The sequence below is a fragment of the Naegleria lovaniensis genome, assembly GCF_003324165.1.
Source record: "Naegleria lovaniensis strain ATCC 30569 chromosome Unknown tig004, whole genome shotgun sequence".
In the NCBI taxonomy this organism is placed as follows: Eukaryota; Heterolobosea; class Eutetramitea; order Acrasida; family Naegleriidae; genus Naegleria; species Naegleria lovaniensis.
The window spans coordinates 314,078-339,055 of NW_025407826.1; the positions used below are offsets into that span (position 1 = coordinate 314,078).

The 24,978-nt window shown below is 36.1% G+C and overlaps 14 protein-coding genes across 14 annotated transcripts; 9 read left to right on the forward strand and 5 right to left on the reverse strand.

Annotated features, from left to right (window-relative positions):
- Positions 1-171: 171 nt before the first annotated feature.
- On the forward strand, positions 172-1,382 carry C9374_011340 (uncharacterized protein; the record flags this gene model as incomplete). The annotated part of the gene is made up of 2 exons (XM_044686985.1): positions 172-432; positions 618-1,382. 2 exons carry the CDS (start codon positions 172-174, stop codon positions 1,380-1,382), a joined length of 1,026 nt encoding a protein of 341 aa, XP_044554509.1.
- Positions 1,383-1,486: 104 nt separating this feature from the next.
- C9374_011341 (uncharacterized protein) lies at positions 1,487-3,208 on the forward strand (the record flags this gene model as incomplete). The annotated part of the gene is made up of 1 exon (XM_044686986.1): positions 1,487-3,208. One exon carries the CDS (start codon positions 1,487-1,489, stop codon positions 3,206-3,208), a length of 1,722 nt encoding a protein of 573 aa, XP_044554510.1.
- A 242-nt stretch (positions 3,209-3,450) lies between these two features.
- On the forward strand, positions 3,451-4,644 carry C9374_011342 (uncharacterized protein; the record flags this gene model as incomplete). The annotated part of the gene is made up of 1 exon (XM_044686987.1): positions 3,451-4,644. The coding sequence occupies one exon, from the start codon at positions 3,451-3,453 to the stop codon at positions 4,642-4,644; it is 1,194 nt and encodes a 397-aa protein (XP_044554511.1).
- Positions 4,645-4,683: 39 nt separating this feature from the next.
- On the reverse strand, positions 4,684-5,604 carry C9374_011343 (uncharacterized protein; the record flags this gene model as incomplete). The annotated part of the gene is made up of 1 exon (XM_044686988.1): positions 4,684-5,604. The coding sequence occupies one exon, from the start codon at positions 5,602-5,604 to the stop codon at positions 4,684-4,686; it is 921 nt and encodes a 306-aa protein (XP_044554512.1).
- A 131-nt stretch (positions 5,605-5,735) lies between these two features.
- C9374_011344 (uncharacterized protein) lies at positions 5,736-8,120 on the forward strand (the record flags this gene model as incomplete). The annotated part of the gene is made up of 1 exon (XM_044686989.1): positions 5,736-8,120. One exon carries the CDS (start codon positions 5,736-5,738, stop codon positions 8,118-8,120), a length of 2,385 nt encoding a protein of 794 aa, XP_044554513.1.
- Positions 8,121-8,263: 143 nt separating this feature from the next.
- On the forward strand, positions 8,264-9,565 carry C9374_011345 (uncharacterized protein; the record flags this gene model as incomplete). Its single annotated transcript, XM_044686990.1, has 1 exon — positions 8,264-9,565. The coding sequence occupies one exon, from the start codon at positions 8,264-8,266 to the stop codon at positions 9,563-9,565; it is 1,302 nt and encodes a 433-aa protein (XP_044554514.1).
- An 84-nt stretch (positions 9,566-9,649) lies between these two features.
- C9374_011346 (uncharacterized protein) lies at positions 9,650-10,921 on the reverse strand (the record flags this gene model as incomplete). The annotated part of the gene is made up of 1 exon (XM_044686991.1): positions 9,650-10,921. One exon carries the CDS (start codon positions 10,919-10,921, stop codon positions 9,650-9,652), a length of 1,272 nt encoding a protein of 423 aa, XP_044554515.1.
- A 603-nt stretch (positions 10,922-11,524) lies between these two features.
- C9374_011347 (uncharacterized protein) lies at positions 11,525-13,648 on the forward strand (the record flags this gene model as incomplete). The annotated part of the gene is made up of 1 exon (XM_044686992.1): positions 11,525-13,648. The coding sequence occupies one exon, from the start codon at positions 11,525-11,527 to the stop codon at positions 13,646-13,648; it is 2,124 nt and encodes a 707-aa protein (XP_044554516.1).
- A 16-nt stretch (positions 13,649-13,664) lies between these two features.
- C9374_011348 (uncharacterized protein) lies at positions 13,665-15,552 on the reverse strand (the record flags this gene model as incomplete). The annotated part of the gene is made up of 5 exons (XM_044686993.1): positions 13,665-14,306; positions 14,386-14,677; positions 14,762-14,784; positions 14,859-15,168; positions 15,254-15,552. The coding sequence occupies 5 exons, from the start codon at positions 15,550-15,552 to the stop codon at positions 13,665-13,667; spliced, it is 1,566 nt and encodes a 521-aa protein (XP_044554517.1).
- A 253-nt stretch (positions 15,553-15,805) lies between these two features.
- Positions 15,806-16,705, forward strand: C9374_011349 (uncharacterized protein; the record flags this gene model as incomplete). The annotated part of the gene is made up of 1 exon (XM_044686995.1): positions 15,806-16,705. The coding sequence occupies one exon, from the start codon at positions 15,806-15,808 to the stop codon at positions 16,703-16,705; it is 900 nt and encodes a 299-aa protein (XP_044554518.1).
- A 29-nt stretch (positions 16,706-16,734) lies between these two features.
- Positions 16,735-18,279, reverse strand: C9374_011350 (uncharacterized protein; the record flags this gene model as incomplete). The annotated part of the gene is made up of 1 exon (XM_044686996.1): positions 16,735-18,279. One exon carries the CDS (start codon positions 18,277-18,279, stop codon positions 16,735-16,737), a length of 1,545 nt encoding a protein of 514 aa, XP_044554519.1.
- Positions 18,280-18,548: 269 nt separating this feature from the next.
- On the forward strand, positions 18,549-20,862 carry C9374_011351 (uncharacterized protein; the record flags this gene model as incomplete). The annotated part of the gene is made up of 4 exons (XM_044686997.1): positions 18,549-18,968; positions 19,035-19,434; positions 19,492-20,416; positions 20,463-20,862. 4 exons carry the CDS (start codon positions 18,549-18,551, stop codon positions 20,860-20,862), a joined length of 2,145 nt encoding a protein of 714 aa, XP_044554520.1.
- Positions 20,863-21,055: 193 nt separating this feature from the next.
- C9374_011352 (uncharacterized protein) lies at positions 21,056-23,302 on the forward strand (the record flags this gene model as incomplete). The annotated part of the gene is made up of 2 exons (XM_044686998.1): positions 21,056-21,484; positions 22,055-23,302. The coding sequence occupies 2 exons, from the start codon at positions 21,056-21,058 to the stop codon at positions 23,300-23,302; spliced, it is 1,677 nt and encodes a 558-aa protein (XP_044554521.1).
- Positions 23,303-23,337: 35 nt separating this feature from the next.
- C9374_011353 (uncharacterized protein) lies at positions 23,338-24,710 on the reverse strand (the record flags this gene model as incomplete). Its single annotated transcript, XM_044686999.1, has 5 exons — positions 23,338-23,705; positions 23,764-23,776; positions 23,824-23,945; positions 24,006-24,413; positions 24,488-24,710. 5 exons carry the CDS (start codon positions 24,708-24,710, stop codon positions 23,338-23,340), a joined length of 1,134 nt encoding a protein of 377 aa, XP_044554522.1.
- Between the last annotated feature and the right edge of the window lie 268 nt (positions 24,711-24,978).

Sequence of the window (24,978 nt, forward strand, 5' to 3'; positions counted from 1 at the left end):
ATAATTTGTTTAATTTATTAAAATAAGAAATAATTTTTATTTAATATTGCTATGTTATAATTGTCAACCAGTGTAACGTAGACAATTGACTACTAGTATCAAACAAGAGCTTCAATTTATTCGAATTTGCTGACAGAAGAACCCAAAACCAAAAATAACATTACAAAAAAAATGAACAACTATTTCCAAGGAGTGCGGATTGACATTTTCAAAAGGCCCTATCGAGTTTACACTGGAGCGTTTTGTGGAAAGCCTCAACTCGATGAAGGAGGTAAAATTATGTTGCCAGCTTCTGCTTTAGATGAGTTGGCTAGACTGAATATTGTTTATCCAATGCTTTTTAAGATATCTAATCCAAAGAAGAAAAAGTACACCCACTGTGGCGTTTTGGAATTTAGTGCAGAGGAAGGAAGAGCATACATTCCGTTCTGGGTATGTATATTTTTACTTCTTGATCACTTTTGAATCACATTTTCAATTTTGATCCGATGTTACAATGTTTATCCTCATCGCCCTCTTGTCAACATACAACGCGTATATTAATAATTACAATATACCATGAACATTGATTTTTGTTTCATCATTTTAATATCTTCATTATTTTACTTCATCATCAGATGCAAGAATATTTACAGTTAGCTCCTGGCTCTCTTGTAAATATTGAAAGTGCTACTTTGCCAAAGGGAACATTTGTAAAAATCAGACCACAACAGAAGGCTTTCATTGAAATATCCGATCCAAAAGCTGTATTGGAAAAACAATTAAGAAACTTTTCATGTCTCTCACGAGGCGATACCATCATCATAGCTTACAACAACAAACAATTCTTTATTGATATTGTGGCTGTTGCAAGTGCTAGTGGAGACTGTGAAGCCGTCAGTATTGTAGAAACCGATGTAAAAGTAGAATTCGAACGACCAGCAGATATGCCTCCTTCACCTATCAATCCTCAAACTCCATCTGCTGATGAATTATTCAAAGTGAAACCTCCTTCTCAACAACCACCAACGGCTCAACCAACAAAAGAAGAACCAAAGGAAGTGCCAAAATTCACAGGTGTTGGACGCAGATTGGATGGCAAGGGTGCTTCTTCCTCGTCACAATCTTCTTCTTCATCCACACAAACCAGTACGACATCCTCTTCAACAACAACAACAACTAAACCTGCTGCTGTCTCTTCTTCGTCTCCCTCAACTACTCCACCTTCGAACGGAACGTCTCTCAACACTTCTGGACTCGTTGTTGGAAGAAAAAGAAAAACCTATGGCGAAGAGGACAAGAACAAACAGGCTGGAACTTCTGCAAGCAGCAACCCAACAACCGAAAAGAAAGACGAAAACAAGTTTAAGGCATTTTCGGGACAAGGTAGATCTTTGAAATAAAAATTGTGACGTGAGTCGATTGTAAATCTCCCACTTGGAATTGAATGTTCGCGAGTGCTTGGCTCAAGTTGATGTAAATTGAAAACATCTCATCACAAATAATAATGAAACGAAATTTCGAAAAAAGCAGCGCTCTTCAAAATTGCACTGATCGACCAAAACGAAACAAACCAATGGAGAACCAGTGCTCTTCATCATCATCGTCGTCCTTTGATGACAACCTTTCCAAGCTTCCGAGTGATGTTGTGCTTCATAGTATATTACCACACTACATTCTCAATCTTGATAGATATGCTTTTCTGTACAACAAACACAAGTATGATTTGTGTTTATTATTTATGGGACGTTTTCATAATTCCTCTAAAATTCATTTGATATTTAAAAACGTTTCAATCACAACATTTAAAGCTATAGGAAGAAATGGTGAAGTTTTCAACTTTTTTGAAAAAGGAATACTTGATAGTGTGCTGCCAAGCAACATTGAGTCTATTTCTTTTCTTAGCAACTTTTTCACACAAGGAACAAGTATCTCTGCTCTACCTTCAATCATTATGGAGAAACCCTTGTTTTTGAGACATTTAAATTTAACATATCAAACCAGCTTTAAGGATGTTCAACAAATTTGCTCATTGAAGCGTCTTGAACACTTACGACTCGCAAATTCAATGATGAGCTTGCAAGACGTTACTCAAATTTTGAAATCCAACACCAAATTACGTTGCTTGGAATATTGCTTTCCTCACAGCTCTTCTTCCTCAACGAATGAAATGCTCATCGACTCACAAGAGATATTATCAGCGTTTCAAGAAGGAAGTGGTACTCTTGAGAGACTTTTTTTGAATGGAGTTTCTTGTCTTTCGAATTCAATGGTTGCCAAGTTGATCGAAATTTTACCTAATTTAAAGGAATTGAGTGTACAAGATGCACAACTTCTCAGCAATGAAGCATTCTGTAATATTGAAAAGAATGGAAAGAATTTAACTTTTATTAACATTTCTGGATGTGAAAACATTACATGTCCTTTTAAAACGTTGTTAAAAGCTCCAAAATTGAGAACCATTGTGCTTGAAGGATGTGATTTGAGCACCAAAGATTTAAGTATTACTACCAAAGAACATTGTACAACAGAAAACATTACTGATTTGGATTTGGCTAGTTGTGTGGTGAATGACATGTCAATCCTCTCAAATTTCTCATCTCTCACTTGTTTAAACTTGTCCAGTGTTCAACTCGTAGCAGGAAGTGGTGCTGAAACATTTTTGAAAAACATTGCAACTCTCTCACACCTAAAGGAATTGAATCTAACTGGATGTCAATTTATGAATGATACTTTACTCAGCCACATTGCGAACAAGGAGTTGAAAATGTTACGAGTTGGTGGTTGTGGTGGCATTACTGATCAAAGTATTCCACACTTGATGAAATTGGAACAACTCACAGAAATAGAAATTGGAAAGACAAAAATTTCAAGTGGAGGAGTTCAATCATTGTTAGATCATTTCAAAAACATTGTCTATTTTGGAGTTAATCAGTTGAATTTAACAGATTCAGATATTCTCAATATTCAAGGATGGTCTCAAATCGAAAGGTTAAATTTATCAAAGAATAGAATATCAGACCTGGGATTCAAATCATTGGTCAAATATTCAAACCTTATTTTCCTCAATCTTGCTGATAATTTGATTACAGACAATGGAATTGATCAAGATTTATTTTCAAACAAAACACTCACAGGTCTCATTCTTGTGGCCAATCGAAAAATCACCAACAAGAAGCGCTCACAAATCGTCATGAAATGCACTCACATTGTTGATTTGCATCTCTAACCATGAATCATTAGACTCATGCTAGCCATTATGGAAATTGGCTGTTGTTGTTTCAATACATGTTCACCATGTCCTGGTGTTGTATGATGATGAATGATTGAAATTGATTCGTGAATTTAAATGAAAACAGTTACCAACAACCCTCATGATGGTTGAGCCGTTGAACAGCAGTTGTGGCGCCACAACGGTCATCCACGATCGTGTCTTCCAATTTCCAATTCGTTTTCTCTCTTTGAAAAAAAATGAGGGAAAATGTTATCTTTTCAGCACATCATCACCCATTGTGTTTGTCATCCGAAAGCTCTGACTGCATGAACTACTATGCGTGTACAAAGAATAACACCAATAATAATAGAACATACAATTCCTCGTCGTATGATGTCGGTGAATATAAATCATCCAATGACACATTTAATAATTATTTTATGAACACTTTACTGGTTTTGAAGAAGAAGCTTCATCATCATACAACAACATTCATTCATCATTCCAAAATCTTTCATCATTTTATTACCAGCATAATGATGATACTATTCATTCATGGCAACATGATTCATGCTGCTACCACAGAGAAACCAAAACCCGAATTGGAGCCATCAATTTTGACATCATTAGCTTCTATCTCTGGTTATTTAGCCACTTTTTGTTTCACCGTACAATATCTTCCACAAGCTTATTTAAATCATAAAAGGAAATCAGTGAAAGGATTTAGTACTACCGGAATTTTGCTGAAACTTGTTGGAGCATCGTATTTGGGGGTGAACAGTTTTTTGATGGGAGAAGCATTGAGCGTTGGTCTTTATGGAACTTTAAATATTTTACAACATTCGGTTTTCATGATTCAATTTACAATGTTCACAGGTAGAAAAATATTCTTACTTTGTCTTTTTATTCCTTTGTTGCCCATAATTACTGGTTATATGTATCCCAATTCGATTCCATATACAAATTTGATCAAACCAGTTTCACAAATTGTGAGTCACATACCACAAATAATTGTGACATGGGAAGATAGAAGCACAGAGGGAGTTTCACTTATATCACAACATTTAAATTTATTAGGAGGTATTTGTGGTGTATTTATGTATTCAGTGTTCACACCAAAATCTTTCTTTACTAGATTGGTTTATTGGAACAGTTTACTTCAAGCATTGTCCATTTATTTCTTAGCAGTCTACTTTGATGGTTGGGGTCGATTGCGTAACTCTTTCGTCACATTATTTGAAAAAAGTCCAGATCCAACAAATTCCCCTCCAAACACTGAAGAACAACAAGAAATAGAGAAAGCCATGAATCAAGCATCCAGTACCGGAGTGACTACTTCCAACATCATTACTGGAACTAGTGCTAGCACATCGTCCACTCTCAGAAATACTTCTCATCAACAAGGTGCGCTTGATATTGAGATAACGTCAATAACTAGCAATATCGAATAAATCTTTCTAAAAGTAATCCTTGAATTAATAAATGAAATTTTAATTTTGTTTCAATAACACCTCTTTCTGCTCTGCCTCTAAACATAACGTCCTAGCTAACTTCCTTAGTTGTTTGGCATGATGGTGAATATCAAAATCAGCACCACTAAACATGATGCAATTTTGAAACATTAGAAATAAAGTCTTTTTTAACTCAGACACAGAGACAATATCACCGTGAGTGACTTTTTTCTTAATGTCAGCAATGCTCATTGGGCAAAGAATGGATTCATAATAATTTACAATGTTCTTATCCACGGGGTGTAAGAAGCTTTCGGCAATATTTTGTTTTTCTATGGTCTGTAGTACAGAAAGTAGAATCTGTTGAATTGTGTCTGAGGAGATGTTTTCTGAAGTATTATCTTTCTGAGTTTTACTCTTAAATTTTCTCTTTTTCTTTGCAGATTCCAACTCAGTAGATTTCTGCTTGCTTGGTTGTGAGGATTCGTTGTTTTCGGAGGCTGCTGCTTGAATGTGATCTAATTCCTCTTCAGTATTCTTTCTTTTTTTTTGTGATGAATCTAATAATTCTCTTGCTGGAGTGATGAATTCAAAGCTGTTGACAAATTGTTCTACAATTTTCATATTTAACTCTTTATCTTGATGATTTTCAATAAAATTTATGCAATTGCTCAGTCTCTTTTCAACTAATTCCAGAAAATTTAATCTCTTCTTGATGAGGTCTTGATAAACAGCTTCAATGTTTTGATCTCCAATTAAATCCTTAACTTCTTTCTTAATTCCTCTAGAAGGATACTTCTTTTCCAAATAAATTTTACTAGACTTATTCAAAGCACTAAATATCGCTTTTTCATCGTCCGAGCCTAGTTTTTGTTTTTCATTTAAATATAAATCAAGCAAGGCGAGATCGTTTGTGCTCACAATATCGTTCGGAATGAATTCGGAGGTTGTGCTGCTCATTTTTTTCGATTTGTTTATTTCTTGTCAGGTTGAATTGTGTTTGCTTGCGATAGGAATTCGATACAAAAGACTTAAAATTGTGTTCAAATTCGAGTTAAAAGAAGAATTATTTAAAATTATTTCAAAAAAAAATGATTGATGATGAAGATCCAACAGATTTCGAGACATCATCGGTTTATTTGAATCGGTCGGAGAGACCTCCAGCATTATGGAGTGTTTATTTTCCAAACGAAGTGTACATACCATCGGAATTGGATCAATACATGAAAATATTAGAGGATCACTTCATCAAGTTCAAAGATTCCTATCGATTGAATACCGTCCAAGGAATCAGCAGTTATGTCATGAACGTTGATATGGCGGCATTGCTGAGTAACTTGAGTTTGCAATCCAAAAACTTTATTGAAGATAAATTATACAATTCTCCTGGATTTTGTATTGGTGCTATTGAAATGGCAGCACATCATGTATTTCTGGAAGGTGAAAAGCACTCTGCAGTGAAAATCAATGCTAGAATTCAAAATCATTCTGTTTTTAAAGCACTGAAAAAACTTAAATCTAATTCTATGGGAAAGTTTGTTGCTGTCAAAGGAACTGTAGTGAAAGTGAGCAATATTCGACCTATAGTTACTCAGATGGTTTTTAATTGTACAAAATGTGGAACAAAACAGAAAAAGTATTTTCGGGATGGTAAATTTACGCTACCTATGAAATGCAAAAGTCATTCATGTAAATCAAGAGCATTCATTCCTGATAGAAGCACTGCTGTCACTGTAGATTGGCAAAGAATTAAAATTCAGGAAATTTCAGAAAGCGATGATCATGAAGCTGGAAGAATACCAAGAACAATTGAATGTGACATTACCGAAGATTTAGTAGAGTCATGCTCCACTGGAGACGAAGTCATTGTTTGTGGAACGGTCAAAGCTGTAAATACAGAACAACATGCTATAGAGGCCTTTGGTAGATCTTCATCGAGAGGAAACACCAAACGCATGTACTTTCTTTACTTGGAAGGAAATTCCATCACCAACACTAAAGCATCAGAAAAGGGTGATGACTCTCAATCATTTAGTACAGCTGATTTAGAAGCCATCAGAGAAATGGGATGTGAACCTGATATCTTTAGGTTAATTGTACATTCTTTGTGTCCTGCAATTTTTGGCCATGAGATTGTTAAAGCAGGTCTTGTTCTCACTCTCTTTGGAGGTGTTCAACGTTATACCAACGCAAAAGATATGCTCACTGTTCGTGGAGATCCCCATATTTTGATTGTGGGAGACCCTGGTTTGGGTAAAAGTCAACTTTTAACAGCAGTTTCTCATATTGCTCCAAGAGGAATTTATGTTTGTGGTAACACTACAAGTACTTCTGGTTTAACAGTGACGGTCACTAGAGATTCTGCGACTGGTGATTTTTCACTAGAAGCAGGTGCTTTGGTGTTAGCAGATCGTGGATGTTGTTGCATTGACGAGTTTGACAAGATGAGCAGTGAACATCAAGCATTATTGGAAGCCATGGAACAACAGAGTATTTCAGTTGCAAAAGCTGGTATTGTGTGTAATTTACCAGCTCGATGCTCAGTTGCTGCCGCTGCTAATCCAGTTGGAGGTCACTACAATAGAGCCAAAACCGTTGGTGAAAATTTGAAAATTAATCCTGCCTTACTCTCTCGATTTGACCTCATATTTATTTTGTTGGACAAACCAGATGAGTTGCGTGATAAATTGCTCTCTGAACATGTACTTAAACTCCACTCAGGATCAACGAACAGAACAGGGTCTGCACTTTCTACATTTACAACAAAGCACGCTCTCAGTCAAGTGGGTACACAGCACGGTCAGCAATCTCTTAAAGAAATTTTAAGGCCAAAGAAGGGAGAATCATTTGATATCATACCACCACGATTACTTCGAAAATATATTGCCTATGCCAGACAATATGTCATGCCAAAACTCAATGACGATGCCAAGAAGGTGTTACAAGAATTTTATGTACAACTCAGAAAGTCACATCACAGCTCAGAGGCAACACCCATCACCACACGACAATTGGAATCTCTCATTCGACTTGCACAAGCAAGAGCACGTACAGAATTGAGAAATATTGTTACTGAAAGAGATGCTCTCGATGTAGTTGAATTGATTAAGGAATCCATGTTTGACGTATTAACTGATGATAAGGGAAGAATTGATTTAACACGTGTGAGTGGAATGAGCAAAACAAAACAACAAAATGCTTTTATTGAACAATTAACAAAGATTGCAGATTCACAAGATCATGGTCCCCTATTTGAATATACAGAACTGATTCAGTATGCTCAAAAGATGGGACTTACCGAAGATCATAGGATTCTCATTGATCGATTGAATAATCAGGGATATTTGCTCAAGAAAGGTACTGGAACGTACAAACTCACGACGTGTGCCTCTACGACGACCCCAACAAAACCTAAAGCAAGATCAAGACTTACCTCTCAGGAATCATCATCACAAGCAAGTCATTATGAAGAGTGATGTGATCTGTGTTTTTCAGTGTTGAACATCACGTGAACCCACCTTTTGCACCAACGAGTCACAGAAATGTTGTGAATTCGTAACAAAAAATTTGACAGTTTCAGCATCATTTCAGAATCGTTTCAAACAAAAACTTTGGAGTGATGAATTCCGAAATTCGTGAAACATTCTTTACAAATTTAAACAAATTATTGGATAAATCCTCTACATTTTTCAAATCCTTGACAGCTCCTCTCCATTTTGCAATTGTACAACAATTAAACGAATGGAATGGACGAGAAATTGAATCCTTTTTTCGTGTGTACTTTCAATATTTGCGAGATGGCATCATAAAGATAGCTCAAACAGAATTTCCAGAGTCCTCTTATTTGATGACAGATTCCGAACAAATGACATGGAATGACCAAGAACCACTCTCACTCAAAAAGTTAAGAGCATGGGTGGAAACGGTAACTTGTGTGCTGATTGAGTTCATGTTCAACATGATGGAACAACGAGTCATTACGAATGGCATGGAACGTTTCTTTATCATTCTCTATCAATTAGAATTACTCTCCAAATTGTTGGTTGAGAACATGTGTGATTTCACTACAACTGTTGACACTGTCATCATTCATACTCTTTCACGATTTATGAATGAGTGGCGTTACAACCATCCAGATAGTTTGATTGTCATGACATGGAATTTGCCAGGTAGCAAAAAAACAACCAAAGACATGATTGAAACCAAGTTCAAAAAGGAGCATGTTCAATTCATTGAGATGGTAGATGTTGCCTTCTTGCAAGAATTTGCGACTGGTGAGGGTGAATCTGGAGCTTGTGAAAAGTTTGTCAATCGTTTTGAAAAGCTAACCAGGTATTCAGTTCAAAATTTAAAACGTCATAATCGAAAGGAACAAGATTATGGAGTGATTTTGTGGAATGAAAAGTATTATCCTTGTGAAGAAGAATATTGTTTTCAAGGAATGGAATCCTTAAATCCAACATTGATCAATGTTCATTTGTCTTTTACTAATTCTCAGCACAGAAATGAAGAGTTTGAAGAATTGAAATCCTATATAAAGAAAAGACTGAAAAGAACATCATTTATCATTGCTGGAGACTTTAATTTTGAAGTCACAAGTGATCGATTTGATGGATACTTTGAAGACATTGTGAATTGTGATAATTGTGAGCTTGCGACCACAAAAGCAGGAAGAAAAATTGATCATGTTATATTTTCCCGAGATTTTGAGTGTGCATTCAGCATCGTTCCTCAATTGTTGGCCTTTCCAGAATCCAATCATTATCCTAAAATTGTATTTCTTACCAAGGTTGAAGAGAGTGATGACGACGATGATGAAAGTGATGATGACCACAATAAGGACATTGCTGTAGTAGAGGAGGAGGATGATGATTCATTCATTTCGTCTCGTCTCGAACATGGATTGAATTTGAATGAATGATCAATTATTATATCAGCCTTTTCAATGTCAGAATTCTGTTTTCATCAATAATACCAACCAAATCAAAGACATCCCAAGTGAAGATCAAAGTTTAATCTTAAAATATGCAAAATAACTAGTCACATTAAAGAATATCATGGCCATTAAGGTCACTGCTTGATCTAAAATGTAATTATTATCTCCAAATACTCCATATAAATTTCTAAAAGCACCATCCATCACATAATTATACATCATATTACTCTCAACAATAGACAGTGCAAAGGACAATGCTGATATCAACAATGGAACTAAAATGAAGAACAGAGTAATCTTTGGAAATTGTTTGAAAAAGATCATTCCAAAAGCAACGCATGCAAAAAAGGCCATCCATTCTAAAAAGTATAAAATTCGTGTGAATACAGATAATTCCATTCCACCTGAAGGAGTTGTCAATTGTAAATTTGAAAAAATTACTCCACAAATAATCAAGTAAATAAACATGACAAGAAATAGAATGACACAAATCACGACACACACCACGGAAATGGCATGTCTAAATTTTCGAAATAATAATAGTGGAATATTTCGTTTCTTCATCTTTTTCATGGAGAATGTACATCCAAGAGAGGATGTCATCACAATCACAAGTGCCACTATTGAAATGACTCCATAAAAGATGCAACCAATCATACTTGCCAAATCTCTCGGGCGGGCAATGGTGAATCCAATATAAATCACAGTACATACAAATGCAATGAAGAGTGGAATAAGGCAAGACCACAACCCACACAATGAAAACAATGACGAGCAAGAGACACACTTGTTGAGCTCGTACCTTTTCATGGATCTCAATTTCTTTAATTTCCATAAAAAGAAGCCCGAGAGCATCCAACCACCCACACATGCTCCACCCAATAAAAAGAACAAGGGTAATAAATAGTGATGAGCAGAATTGTCTTGATCCAATGGAATGGCAAACGTATGAAATGAATAATAAAACACTCCATAGAGGAGATAAATTAAAAAACTGGTACTTGCAAGAATTTCAAACACAAGGTAGAGAATGTTTTCATTCGTTTTGATTTTGTTAGAACGTGGAGTGAATGAAGAAAGAGTAGTATGATGACTGGAGGTGTAGATGGAAGAATAGGCTTTGGATTGACGAAGAGAAGTACTGCTGCTACTGTTGTTGTTGTTGTTGTTGCTCGGATCATCATGATTGGTTCTGGTCGTAGTAGCAGTAGTACCATAATGATGATTATTGGCTGAAGAGGATGGAATGGAAATGTTTAAATCAAATGGATTTGATGTTTCTTCTTCGGATTCACCATTCGATTCGGATATATACCCACTACGGGCTAAATGATTTTTCATATTTGTAATTCCTGGAGGTTGTGTGGTTGATGTGGTCGAATCAGAATCAATAGGAGGAGTGGTATGATGTTGCGGCGCTACGACTGTTGTTTCATGATGTGGTGTGATGATGAGAATGATGAATCGTTCGAGTGCGTGATGTCTTTCAATTCAACTTGTTGTCCCTTGGTGCTGAAGATTTTCACCTCGTCATAGGACTTGGTATGATCATCATTGATGGTTTTGAATTGGTAATTTTCATCTTCAACATTCACTTTCAGTGACACAGCAATTGACATCAAGAAGCTTTTCTTTTTGATTCGAAAAAGATTGGTGATGGTCAACAACGATAAACATTATTCAGGCATAAACAATATTTATTCATGACATCAAAATCAAATGTCTGCCCGTCTAGCTCAGTCGGTAGAGCGCAAGACTCTTAATCTTGTGGTCGTGGGTTCGAGCCCCACGGTGGGCGATCACAATTTTTTAATTTTCGTTGAATTGTAGTGATTGGATGTTTATTGTTTCAATGAGAGAAATTGTATTTGTGTAAGAACAAAGTACTTAAGAAGTAAAGGATGAATCACAAAGCCTTTTCTTTTGAATTTTATTGCCAAAAAAATGAGAAAGCACAAGTCTAAAGTGAAACAGGCGTCCTCTGGCAAAATTAATTCCGGGCACACGCCCTCCTCTTCAATACAGCTACCTCCGGTTGCAAACAAACCAACAAAATCGAAAAATAGTACCATCAATGGTTACATGACTCACAGAACTTTTCCCGATCTTCCTATGGAAATTATTCAACATATTTTCTCGTTTCAACCCTATTTAGAGATTATTATTGCAGAAAGATATTCATTCGGAAAAGATCTTAGAGGATGTTTAAAATTGAGCGACCGTTCAAGAAAGATAATTTTTTCTCATTGTGATGAACATCTCATCAACAATTATTCTCGTTTTATATTTTGCCAAATATTCGGAAAATGCAAATATTATCAATATAGTTCTACAATGTATGATCAATACTTTCCTCTTACCCATCGCCTAGTGATGATTTATCCAAATATTAAAATATGTACAGTGGAGATTGAAAATAGCATGGATGATTTTTATTTTACTTACTTCTTTCAAAGGAGATTGATGGATGACCTATTTTTGCGAGTGGCTCTCACAAAAATGCAAAAACTAATGCTTGCAAACCCATACAAAAAGAGAAAAAATTGTGGAGGCTCCACTATCACCATAATGAGATTCATTAGAGATACTCTCATGAAATATTTTAAAAGCCCCTGTGGTAAATCTCTAAATGCTATAGATATGGGAAATATTATGTTAAGAGAGAATTATTTAGATTTATTACAAATACTATGGGAAGGATTTACATCACATGAAGTGATTGTAAATGACTATTTAAAGGAAGGATATTTATCGAGATTTGAGCCGAAAGAAACTGAGTATTCGGTAAACCTAGAATATAAAAAACCAACTCTAGACAAAGAAACAAATACGCTCACATTTAGCACTCTAAGTCAATATCTAGAATATTTACAATCCACTATTATATCAATAATGCTGAACGAGAACAAGGATCAATTTTTCAACAAATCAGCAGAGAAAATGGACTCACAATCCTTCTTTGAAAAATTACCGTTGTTGAATCACACAATTAATTTTAATTTATTTCATACCATGAAAAGCAATTATTTAGCCCTATCATTTCGATCTACTATTACTTCTTTATCATACTTTGAGAAAAAGCTCAACCAAAATACTCAACAACAACAGCATCAGCAGCAAAATATTCAACGTAGAGAGAAAATATTTCAAATGCTTACTTGCTTTCCTAATCTTACGAAATTGACCTTTGTTGTGGATAGCCAAACGGAGCCTCTTGATGAAACCGTAAAACTTTTAAAGAAATATTTACCAGGACTCAAACATATTGATTTGAGAGGAGGTTTACATTCACGTTCTTCGTTAAGCATGCTATTACGAGAGTTTCCAAAAATGACATCAGTAGTTTTGTATTTATCCTTGAGAACTTATCCAAAACAAACCAACAATGAGCAATGTTCCAATAATGGATACGCTTATGCTTACAGTCCCAGCGTGGGAGTTGGAATACCCTTCTTAAACGACATTCGAGAAACTGTCAAATGCATTCAGGCTCAACCTAATCCGGCTTCCAAGCTCGCTATTGTGTTCGACCGGGAAACGTTTTTAAAACAAATTGTGAATAAGAAAATTCAAAGTCTGACTGGAGACTTTATCTTGGTTGGAGGCGCTGAAAAACTATTACCTCTTTCTTCCCTTTACAAATTAGTTTTATTCAAGCCAAATTACAACATGTTCGAAAAGTATGATTTTTTGAAAGTGTTATCTCAGACCAAGACGTTGAGAATTTTGTATATTCATGAATCGCTTCTCGGTTGGAGGCCAAAAGGTTACAAACCTACTGTGGAGTTTTTTGAGAACGAATTAGAAGAGTTTAACACAGATCACGAGGGCTGGCAACAAAAATTTAAAATATTTTGCAAAAAAGAGAGAACACCACTCAAGAGATTGTTATTGGATGGAAAGTCTTTGGTAAAGGTCAAAATATTCTACAAATCCATTAGACATTTGTGCGAACAAGGAAAAGAAAAATTGTACGATCTCGAAAAATTACTCATTGATTTATACATTCAGTATATTTCACACAAGTACAGGCACATTAGATTTTTGATGACTCCTGTGTCTGATTAATAAATCATTGAATTCCTTAAACATTGCAGGTAATGACATGCAAAGAAGGATTCTCCATTTGCATCACAAACAAAGTATCATCTTTAGGAGTGATAGGCTGAGTAAATAATAGTGATGCTTCGTTAAGATCTTTGATTTGAGCCTCTGTTGGATAAGTGGGAGAACCAATTTGATGCCACCTAGTGAAAGCATTGGAATGTGTTTCATCAATAATGCTTTGAACACAATTCTTGAAATGTAACTGTGTGTTGACTTTGATTGAGACCACGTAGCTACTTCCAGGCTGTGAAGGCACTTGATAGTTTGATGCAAAGATCATAACCTCACGAGTGTCGCGATTAAGTGTGGTATACACATTCACAGTACTCGCTGCTGTATCAGTCGTGGCATTATATAATTCCTCTCCTGACTTGGCCATTAATTGAAATGCTCTCCAAACAGGCTTCCTAATGGAGTAAATAGTCATCATACCAAATCCTTCTTGGAATACTTCTGAATATTGGCCATGCTCCTCAAAAAGATCACTGAATGTCCAATAAGAATAAACATCGACCACATTGTGCAATGAAAATAGTGTCCTTGTAATAAGAGCAGCTGGATAGCTTGTGTCTTGATAGAAATAGGTGCCACTTCCAAGATCGCCAAGGCCAGCATTCCACTACATTTAGAAAAATTGGTCAAAATGTACATATACGACGTGGAGTGACGTCATCTATTGATCTTTTCAAAAAACATACCTCTGTATAAAAAAGAGGAGTGTTTGATCCAACAATGCTTCTACTTTGTTTTGCAACCTTAATCAATGTATCCGTTGCCAATGGTTCTATATCTGTTGGATATTCATGAGTTGAGACAAAATCATTTGGAATATTATTGGAACGAACAAAATTCACAAAATCTTGAATCCATCCAGATCCAGCAGTTGCTGGTCCACCTACTCTCAATCGTTGACTCACAGACTTGATGGTATGTGCAGTGTTGTTGTACAAATTAAAGTAATCTTGTTGAGTTCCAGTCCAGAATGTATTTCTGTTTTTTTCAAATCCATATTCATATTCATATTGTTATTCAATCCATCAATGAAACTCGAATCATGTTGTGAAGAATTCTTACCTCAAATTAGGTTCATTCCAGACCTAATCATTCATGGTGATATTCCAATCCCCATGGATGAACAAGGAAACGTCATCAGCTACTGTACAATACTTACCTCAAAATGCCATGTCGATACTTCATCAATACCATATCGTTGTACCAAATGTGAAACAAAATTATAAATTAAATCATTCCATTGTTTCATGCTCTTTGGAGGTGAAATTCCACCATTGTAGTGAAAGATAGTTTTACTTGGATCACTTGCTAATAATTGTGGCATGAAACTCAATTCTACAATTGGTTTCATTTTCATTTCCTTTACAAGAAAATCATAACAAGTGTCAACATTATAAAATGAATAAATTAAAGTATTTGGATCATGTCGTTTAGGTAGCACCACACTCATATCATCATCTAAAATACCACTGTATGAGATTGAAATTTGATGAGATCAATGGAATACATGTATATTTGGATTTCAAAAGTTGATCACTCTTATCAAACACCTACTGAAAGCGAATTCCATAAAACCCCAATTCTTTTTGGGCAATTTTTAATTGTTCTCTCCAATCAGCCCGTAAACAAAAGGTAGCATGACAGGATCCTACCGATCGTTTCCAATAATGTTTGAAGGGCATCGGATTGGTCAACATGTTGACTTGAAAATTCACTGTGCCTAATGATGATGATGAATGAAACTGATGATGATTCAAGAGCTGGCATTGGACACCAATGGCACCGAGGAAAATCACAACAACGCTACTGATTGCAATCAAAGCGATTTTAAATGAAGAATAACGCAACATCATTTTTTTGTAAAGCAAAATCCGTGGTTTTCAATTATAATTGTTTGATTACAATTTTCACTTCTACTGTTTGTTAATAGAACAGCTAAGTTGCAAAAAGCTTGAATCTTTACACCATTTTTCTGTAATGACGCTTCATCATAAGATCTTTAAATTAACTCTGTTTGGCAAAACCATTACAACAAACTGTGGTGCAGTTCCAAGTTGAACTTGGGAGTTAAAAAAAATCAAACATCTTGACTGCTCGACTATCCTCATGGAAACTCATCAAATCGTACGGGATACTCTAACTTTTCAAAACCAGAATTACAAACCATTACATTCAGATATATTTGAATTTGATGAACGATTTGTAGATCCGGTATTTGTAAAGGCTTGCAAGGATGCCAAGCAATTACATTCATATTTCGAATTGATGCAAAACGCACAAGATGAGGAAAGCTTTAATAACATTAGAAAGGAATACAATCAAAAGAAGAGAGAAATATTACTAACTATTTTGACAGAAGAAGTACCACAAGTGTATTCTTTAGTGATTTTTACTGAAGAATTTTGTAAAAAATTAATTGAAGAGAAGGATAATTACGAAAAGACACAAAACGTGAAATTACGTCCTAACTCAATGAATAATTACGGAATTGTGATAGACGAGATTGGAATGGGTAAATTCTTTGATACATTTGTTCGAGAGTATTTTTCACCGTTGGCCAAGATTATGAATCCAGCTGGTTTTGATCTTGATGACCATCATACTTTTTTAGTTGAGTATTTCATTGGAGGAGACTCTGATCTTTCAGTTCATGTTGATGACAGCGAATTAACCCTCAACGTTTGCCTTGGAAAACCAGGATTTGAAGGCGGAAATTTGTTTTTTAAAGGTCACCGAGATGATCCCAAAACGTACAATCAATATTTCGAATATAAGCATGTTCCAGGGCGAGCGGTTATGCATGACGGAGCCATGATGCATGGTGCCTTACCGTTGACTAAGGGAGAGCGAGTGAACTTGATCATTTGGGCTCGATCGACACAGATGAGACAACAAATTGAGACTGCCCTCAAGGAAATGCAAGAAAAGGGAGATCACTGTTGTTGTGACCATCATGATGAACATTCGTGTCACGACCATGACGGTGCATGTGAGCATCACCATTAGAATTATTATAGTTAATAATTTAAATTTCATTAATATCTAAATCTTAGTTTCTTGAATTTAAAGTGTAGCTGGAGAACACCTCTTTCAAACACACACTTATAACCTCTCTTGTAAGAACGTTCCCACTCTCGATTGACAATTCTAAAGCAAATATCTTCGTATGGTGGGCCAGCTTGGAATCTCAGAATTGAAAACTCATCACTTGTTGGATCTCTTTCGATCTTAAATGAAGGAGTATTAGATTTGTCAATTAAATCAGGATAAAAAATATTAAATTTGTATCCTTGAATAACTTTTGGAGGTGGATTTTCGTGATCGTAGTGAGTTCTGTTGTATTTTGTCCATTCATATCCAGTTCTCACCCTATTGAAGTATTTTGGCTTTCTTGGTCTATACTTGTCGTTCCAAGCATACTGTTGATTTACAAGTTTGACTTCCTCCACTGCGTCTTCGTCTCCATCTTCAGATTCCTTATTTCTAAATTCTCGTAATAATTTTTCTTCTTCATTGGAGGTTTGGTTGTCGTGTGAAGTACTTTGTCTACTTGAGGAGGGTGCTTGATATTCAGAGGTGCTTGTATGATGAGTAAATATTCTGTCAAGCTTGTTCTTTGTCTTCATTTCAGAGTATACTTCCAATGCCTTGTTATGATATTCTTCTACGAAAGCTCTAGCTTTGTAAATCTGTAAATACTTTTTTAAACCTTCCCAATATTCTACATCTGTTGAAGCATCTCTATTGTCCAAAGTATCATCAATCAATTTTTCCATCTCCAATAATTCTTCCATATTTTTACCAGACAACAGTTCTTTAATTTCATTTACCACTGATTCATGGATTGGCTTTGTTCTATCATCTAGTTTTGCATTCTCCTTTCTTTTTTCTCTTTCCTTTGCGTAGTTAATCTCATCGTTCATGATTACATTTAGAGCTCTCCAAAACTCTTGGTAATCTGTGTCACACTCTATCATGGTTTGCAAATCTTCCTGAGATTCTAATAAATCCTTCAAATTCTTACGATACAGTATCTCGTGCGGCTTTTTATATTCAACTCCGAATATTCTCTCGTGTTCACTGCTTAATATCAGGTGACTATCGTAGTCTTCACCAAGCAATTTATCCTTGTACCTCAAATATTTCATGTTATTAATAATAAAATCTAGCAGCTTAGGTCGTTTTTCTTTCAGTCTGATAAAAGACGCAAGGTTGGCCTGCTTTAAATGAAAGCCAAGCTCTTTTTGTTCATACTCGTCAAATCGTTCAGCCTCACGTTCTCTGAAAACCCTCTCTCTTTCCATTTCCCATCTTCTCTTTTCTAATTCTCTTTCCAATCTCTGTTGTTTGATTTTCAAAATTTCGTTCTTTTTAGTGTCCGTTATTGATTGGTCGTGATCGTAGTCATATTGTGTTGATGGATCCTTTTTAGTCCATACAAATTTATCGGAAAGTGTTTTATCGTTAAAAGGATTTTCCTCGTCTGTATAACCCAACTCTTGAATAATAGTACTTTTCTTTTTCTTCTCCGAAGGCTGTAACGATAAGGGGTCAGAGTCAGCAGCAATATTTCGTTTCATTTTTTTTGTTGTGCTGTTAAATTGAACCTGTTGGTTCATGGTTTCCTTTGTCATGCTGGAGGAGGTGAATTGAGAGATCGAATTTCTGACTGCAAGATCAATTTTGGTTGTATGGAAATTGTTCACATTCTGGGATCACACTTTGTTACGAACATGAACATACACATTTAGCAAAACAAACATATTTTTTTGGCACTTTTGAGCAAGACATGCCGTTACGCCTGGCACCCAAAGAAAAAAACACTCTTGGCCAACCAACCTCAATACACATGCCTAAAGTGAATCAGGTCGTACCCATCGGGGGAACTCAATACGATGCAAAATCCATCCCAGGTCATCATCTACAAACTCCCACCCATGTATCATCTTCCCATAAGGATGATACTTTTTCGTTAACAACGATGGACCGACGGTTTTCGGTCACTACAGGAAAAACTCTATCAGACTCTGTAACGTCTCAAACAATATTGAAGAAACAAGTATTTGGATCGAACACCATTGTCGGTTTATTAGAGAAGATACCACTATCTCTCAAACTCATTCTGGTTGTGATCTTTGCTATATTATCCCTTTGTGTTTTCGGGGCCCTGCTCATCGTAAATTCAGTTAGGCAAATAGAATCAGCTCGTCAAATTCAGAGTCTTTCTGAAATATCAGTCTTGTTTTCTGATATCGTGCACAGCCTTCAGGTAAGTACGGCATATATGATTTGAATATGTACCATGATGACCTTAATATTCATGTCGTTTCATCAGAGAGAGCGTGGTTCTTCGTCCATTTATTTGGGCTCCTCAGGTACTTTATTTGTTCAGGAACTTGCTTCATATCGAAATGAGACGGATGCTGCATTAAAAGCATATTTAGAAAGGACCGTTACTTTGAAAGCGATCATTCCCGATTCATCTTCACGTTATTTCTTGGATGCCAGTGCAAACTTGGACAAAATTCAAGTTTATATTGATGGACTTCAGGTGTGGCGTCAAAAGATCACAAACCTGCAATTTCCTGTTGCAAAAGTTGCACTGGATTATTTTACAAATTGGAACACGGCCATCATTGACACCTTAATCATCTTGTCAAGCCAAAGCTCCGACTCTGAATTTGCAATGGTTCAGACGGTGTTTAATACAGTAACAGAACTGAAAGAAATAACAGGTAAGTGGATTATTTCCAATTTCCATATCTTTCAACTCGTTGAATACTACATAAAAGGTATCAAACGGGCGATTGGAAGTAACGGATTCACTGCAAAAGCCCTCTCAACTACTAACTACAATTATTTCCTTCAAATACAGGCACAGGGGATTTTGCTTCAGCGACATTTGAAACTGCTAAGCTCTCAATCAACCTACTCCTTTTACGAAACAACAGTCATGAAAACACAAGAAGCATTGAATTGTGAAATTATGGAATCCTATTTGATTCAAAACTACCAGTCTGCAACACTCTACTCATCAACCCAATGGTTCAATAACATGACAATCTTTATAGACGCAATGAGAGACGTCGAAAATTACCTTCGAAAAATTACTGTGTCTCATGCAAACAATTTAACTTGGCAAGCAACTGGCTCACTGATTGCATTTTCAGTGAGTACATTCTTTGTGACTTGTCTCTCCACTTGTATTGCAATCATTTTCTCAAAAACAATTGTTGGTCCATGGCAAAGAATTCTCGCATTGCAAGAAGATACTGTTTACAAATTTGTTCCAAAAGAATTTCTCTCAATTTTGAACAAGGATAAAATCACTGATTTAAAATATGGAGATTTCTTTGAAATGGAATTGGATATAATGTTTGTGGACATTCGAAATTATACAGGAATCAGTGAAAACTTACAAACCAAAAAGATTTTCAAATTATTGAACAAGTATTTGAAAAATGTTGGACCCATCATTCGAAAACACAATGGATACATTGATAAGTATTTGGGTGATGGCTTTGTGGCCTTGTTTTTGGAACCTGGTCATGCTGTCAATGCGGCAATTGAAATTCAAATGTCTCTCAAGCTGTTCAATGAAGCGCTTGGGCACAAATATCCTCACATTGCTGTAGGAATGGGAATTGCAAGGGGTATGGTGGCTGTTGGCTTAATTGGCGAATCTAGGAGAATGGATGCCACTATTATATCAGACAGGTAAGTGAAACTACAGAAATATGTATCAAACTCATTTCTGTGTTAGTGTCAATCTGAGCGCCAGACTAGAAAGTTTAACCAAGCAATTGAATGCTCACATCTTGGTGACCAAACAAATTATTGATACCACTCCTATGGTGCGAGAAAGCTTTTTCAGAAAAATTGGCAACATTGCTGTTGTTGGTAAAAACCAAGGAATTCAAGTGTACGAAGTCATTCCGTTTGACGACTCTCCAAAGAAAAATACCAAGGATTTGTTCGAGAAAGCCATGGATCATTTATACGATCGTGATAAGTTCAATATTGGAGAGGCTATCTCGTTACTCAAACAAATTCTCACCATTGATCCCGAAGATGAACTGTGCAAAATGAGGTTGATCACTGCCGAATCTTTGCTGAACGATTGCTCTCAATGGACCTACTGTGATCGATTAACAAAGAAATAACAAGGGCGCGAGTGAATTCTGAGCGAACAAAGAGCACTTGGTATTGAGGATATGCCAGTAAGGCGCTGCATGAGCTTGGTAAAAAGGCCCAAAATGGATAAAACTGCGCAATTAGGGCTGTGTTTTCTACAAATTCAACCAACAATAAATCCAACCTTAAAAATCTCCATTAGAGAACCATACAGGGTAACGAATGAATGTGCAACAAGAGCTTTCTCAAAATTTTGTGGTGGTTCCTCCTTGCGTCTCGTCCTCCCTGAACGATCTTTCATCAGCCAAACAACAACAAGAAGAGTCCACTCCAGCTTTGGTTCATGCTACTATCATAGAAGATACTGGAAAGAGTGATTGTAAATCCTTCTCATCCACTCATCTCGAATCACGAGGAACCGTTGTAAATGGAAAACAAACAATGTTGAGCTCGGAACGGCTGCTAGCAGTGTTGGAACACATTCCTCTCATCATTAAATTAATTCTGGTTGTGGTCTTTGCCATTATATCGTTGTGTGTATTCGGAGCATTGTTAATCTACCAATCTTCGCAAATGATTGCCTCTGCGAAACAAATTACGCACTTGTATGAATTCTCAGTTCTGGTTTCAGATGTAGTACATTGTTTGCAGGTAAGTTAGTTCGCTCTGAACTTTTGGCCATTTAAAGTCTCAAAGAACGAACGAGGAGCTACTACCATGTATATAGTATCCAATGCTACACTCTTTGTAACGGAAATGGCACGGTATCATGTAGATAGTGATGAGGCAATTAGGCTTTTTTGGACAGATCAACGATCATAGAGTCAATTACTATGGACAGAGCCTCAAGGTTTTTCTCGGATTCTAGGGATAACATTGGAAAAATCCAAACGTATATTGATGGGTTATCAAATTGGAGAGCTCGCATCCTTAATTTTGAGTTGTCAGTCAATGATGCTCGTGAATACTATACACGTTGGATTGCCATCATGGTGGACACGCTACTAATTTTGTCCACCCAAAGTGCAGACCCAAGATTCTGTGAAAGTCAAAATCTTGTGGATATCATGATTGAAATGAAGGAGGTGGTAGGTAAGTATGGTGGGATTTCAAATATAGATATTGATTCAATTTGTCTTTATAGGAATTAAAAGAGCGATAGGAAGTAATGGATTTGTTGAAGGGAAGCTCAATTATTCTAATTTCACATACTTTCTACAGATGCAGTACAGACAAAGCTTACTATTACATCGATTTAAACTCCAGACATCAACTGAAAATTTGTTAACTTACCAAAGAGTGGTTGAGAATTCCAGTGTTGCTACCACTTGTAACATAATGGAGAATTACTTGGTTAGCAACCATCAAAATATTTCTCAATACTCTGCACCTCAATGGTTCTTCAACGTTACCATGTATATGAATGCAATGAGAGAAGTGGAAGTTTCATTTCGAGAAGCTGCATTAAGGCATGCACGTGAGTTGGCTAGGCAAGCAACTGGCTCACTGATTGCATTTTCAGTGAGTACATTCTTTGTGACTTGTCTCTCCACTTGTATTGCAATCATTTTCTCAAAAACAATTGTTGGTCCATGGCAAAGAATTCTCGCATTGCAAGAAGATACTGTTTACAAATTTGTTCCAAAAGAATTTCTCTCAATTTTGAACAAGGATAAAATCACTGATTTAAAATATGGAGATTTCTTTGAAATGGAATTGGATATAATGTTTGTGGACATTCGAAATTATACAGGAATCAGTGAAAACTTACAAACCAAAAAGATTTTCAAATTATTGAACAAGTATTTGAAAAATGTTGGACCCATCATTCGAAAACACAATGGATACATTGATAAGTATTTGGGTGATGGCTTTGTGGCCTTGTTTTTGGAACCTGGTCATGCTGTCAATGCCGCCATTGAAATTCAAAATTCTCTGAAAGATCTAAACATTTCTATTGGGCCGAAATACCCAACAATATCTGTGGGTATGGGAATTGCAAGAGGTATGGTTGCGGTTGGATTAGTTGGAGAGTCTAGAAGAATGGATGCTACAATAATATCTGATAATGTCAACATTGCAGCAAGACTGGAATCTTTAACCAAACAGTATCATGCTGTCATCCTTTCTTCGAAATCAATTATTGATACGACACCAAACGTAAGAGAAAATGCATTCAGAAAAGTTGGGAACATTGCTGTTGTTGGAAAGAATCAGGTGATTGAAGTGATAGAGGTGATCCCATTTGACGATTCGCCAAAGAAAATTACTTGCTGTTTGTTTGAGGAGGCTATCGATCATTTGTACGATCCTGAGAAATTCAACGTCGAAAAAGCCATTTCGTTATTCAAACAAATTCTCGAAATTGACCCACAGGACGAGTTATGCCAGAAAAAGCTGAAGCTGGCAGAGTCCCTGCTGCAGGATAGTTCGTCGTGGACATATTGTGATAGATTAACAAAGAAATAAGGCCGAAATAGAGCATCCTGTATGGAAATGCTGTATTACTTGTCCAACGATCCATCTTGCAAATGTTGAGTCACAAACGTAAAAGCGTCGGCAACGACAAAGTGAGCTGGTTTTTTGTCGTCAAGATCTCCCGTATAGAGACCAGTTTTAACCAGTACTGATTGCCATGGATCTCCAGCATTATGAGCACCCAGAATGTCCGACAAAGGATTGTCACCCACCATAAATATTCTGTCGATAGGCTCTGCAATATTATTGTTTTTTGCCAACTCGTTCAAGCGTTTTGTGCAAAAGTCATATGTGACTTTCATAGGCTTTCCGTATTGTTGAATTTGTAAATCTTTTCCAGTAAGCTCTTTAAAAATGCTTTGAAGACACAGCTTAATCATTCCTTGTCCAAATCCTTATTGTGTGTAACAAATAATTTCGATTTAAAGCAAGAAGTGTTTTCAAAAACTTACTGGGCCATGAAAACTGCAAAATGTGTTGTTCTTAAATTGCATTCATGAACTGCTACGTACTGAAGAAGAATAAAGAAAGTCTTGATTAGACATGACAAGCTTACAAGTCTGTTCAAAATTTTCAAAGTTATAGTCTTGTAGATGTCCTGGACACCCATTGTTGCTCAATACAAAATCCAATACTTGTATGTGAATACGAAAAATGTCATAACCATGTGTCAATTGAATCTATTGAGTCTTACCTATCTGTAAATCACGTCCGAGATGATCGCTTTCATACATAAAAAGTACAGCACTCATTCTATCTTCAGGATCTATTTCAAATGAATACATTTGCTTCATTCTTTTATATTCTTCCTTTGTAAGATCTCTAGGAGGAAAGATGCTGTAAAGGAAAGGATATTTTCTATGATATTCATCCACATGAACAGCATGTTTAAATCCATAGGATTTTGCGACATTTAAACAATCATAACCTCCTACAATTAATACTTTTTTGTCCTCATAGTCCTTTGCAAATTCTTGAAAAGGAGTATGGCTCTGAATCATTTGTTCTGGGGTGAGTTTAAACTCATCAGGTAATTGTAAAATATTGTTGACATAATCAGCTTTTACGGATTCCATAAATCCTCCTCCGTTAGTGAGACACACTATGTAAATTTAATCCAACAATGAGTAAGAATTAATTTTCTGGACAGAAGTACTCATCATTGACAATACGTACAAAACGGAATCTTGTTCTTCTTGAGTTCTATCAATGCTTCTCTGGACTTCGGAATTGGTTTATGACCTCTCAACAACACTCCATCGATATCAAAAGCAAAAGCACTGATGTTTCGTTGCTGTCCAAAGTAGCATTGGTTGGACTGTCGAAGCAACTGTCGATTTGGAACTCTAAAAGATTTCAGTGATACAGAAGAGTGAAAAGTAAAGTCGAACCGTTTCATTTTTTTCAATAATTTAACAAATTGTCCTCATCTTTGCAAACGCTTCGAGCGTCCCTTTTAGACTTTTGGCAGGAGAGTGCATGACCATCACAACATCAGCTTGTAAGGATTGTAAAGTGATATTGTACAATTTAGCTTCGAAGTAAGACCGTTGCAATGACAAGTTCATAAATCCATCCCACTTTCTTAAAAAGAAATTTTGATTTTGTAAGCAACGCACAACACTTTCATGTTGCTTTCCTTCCCACTCCCTGTCGTGCAAAACCAT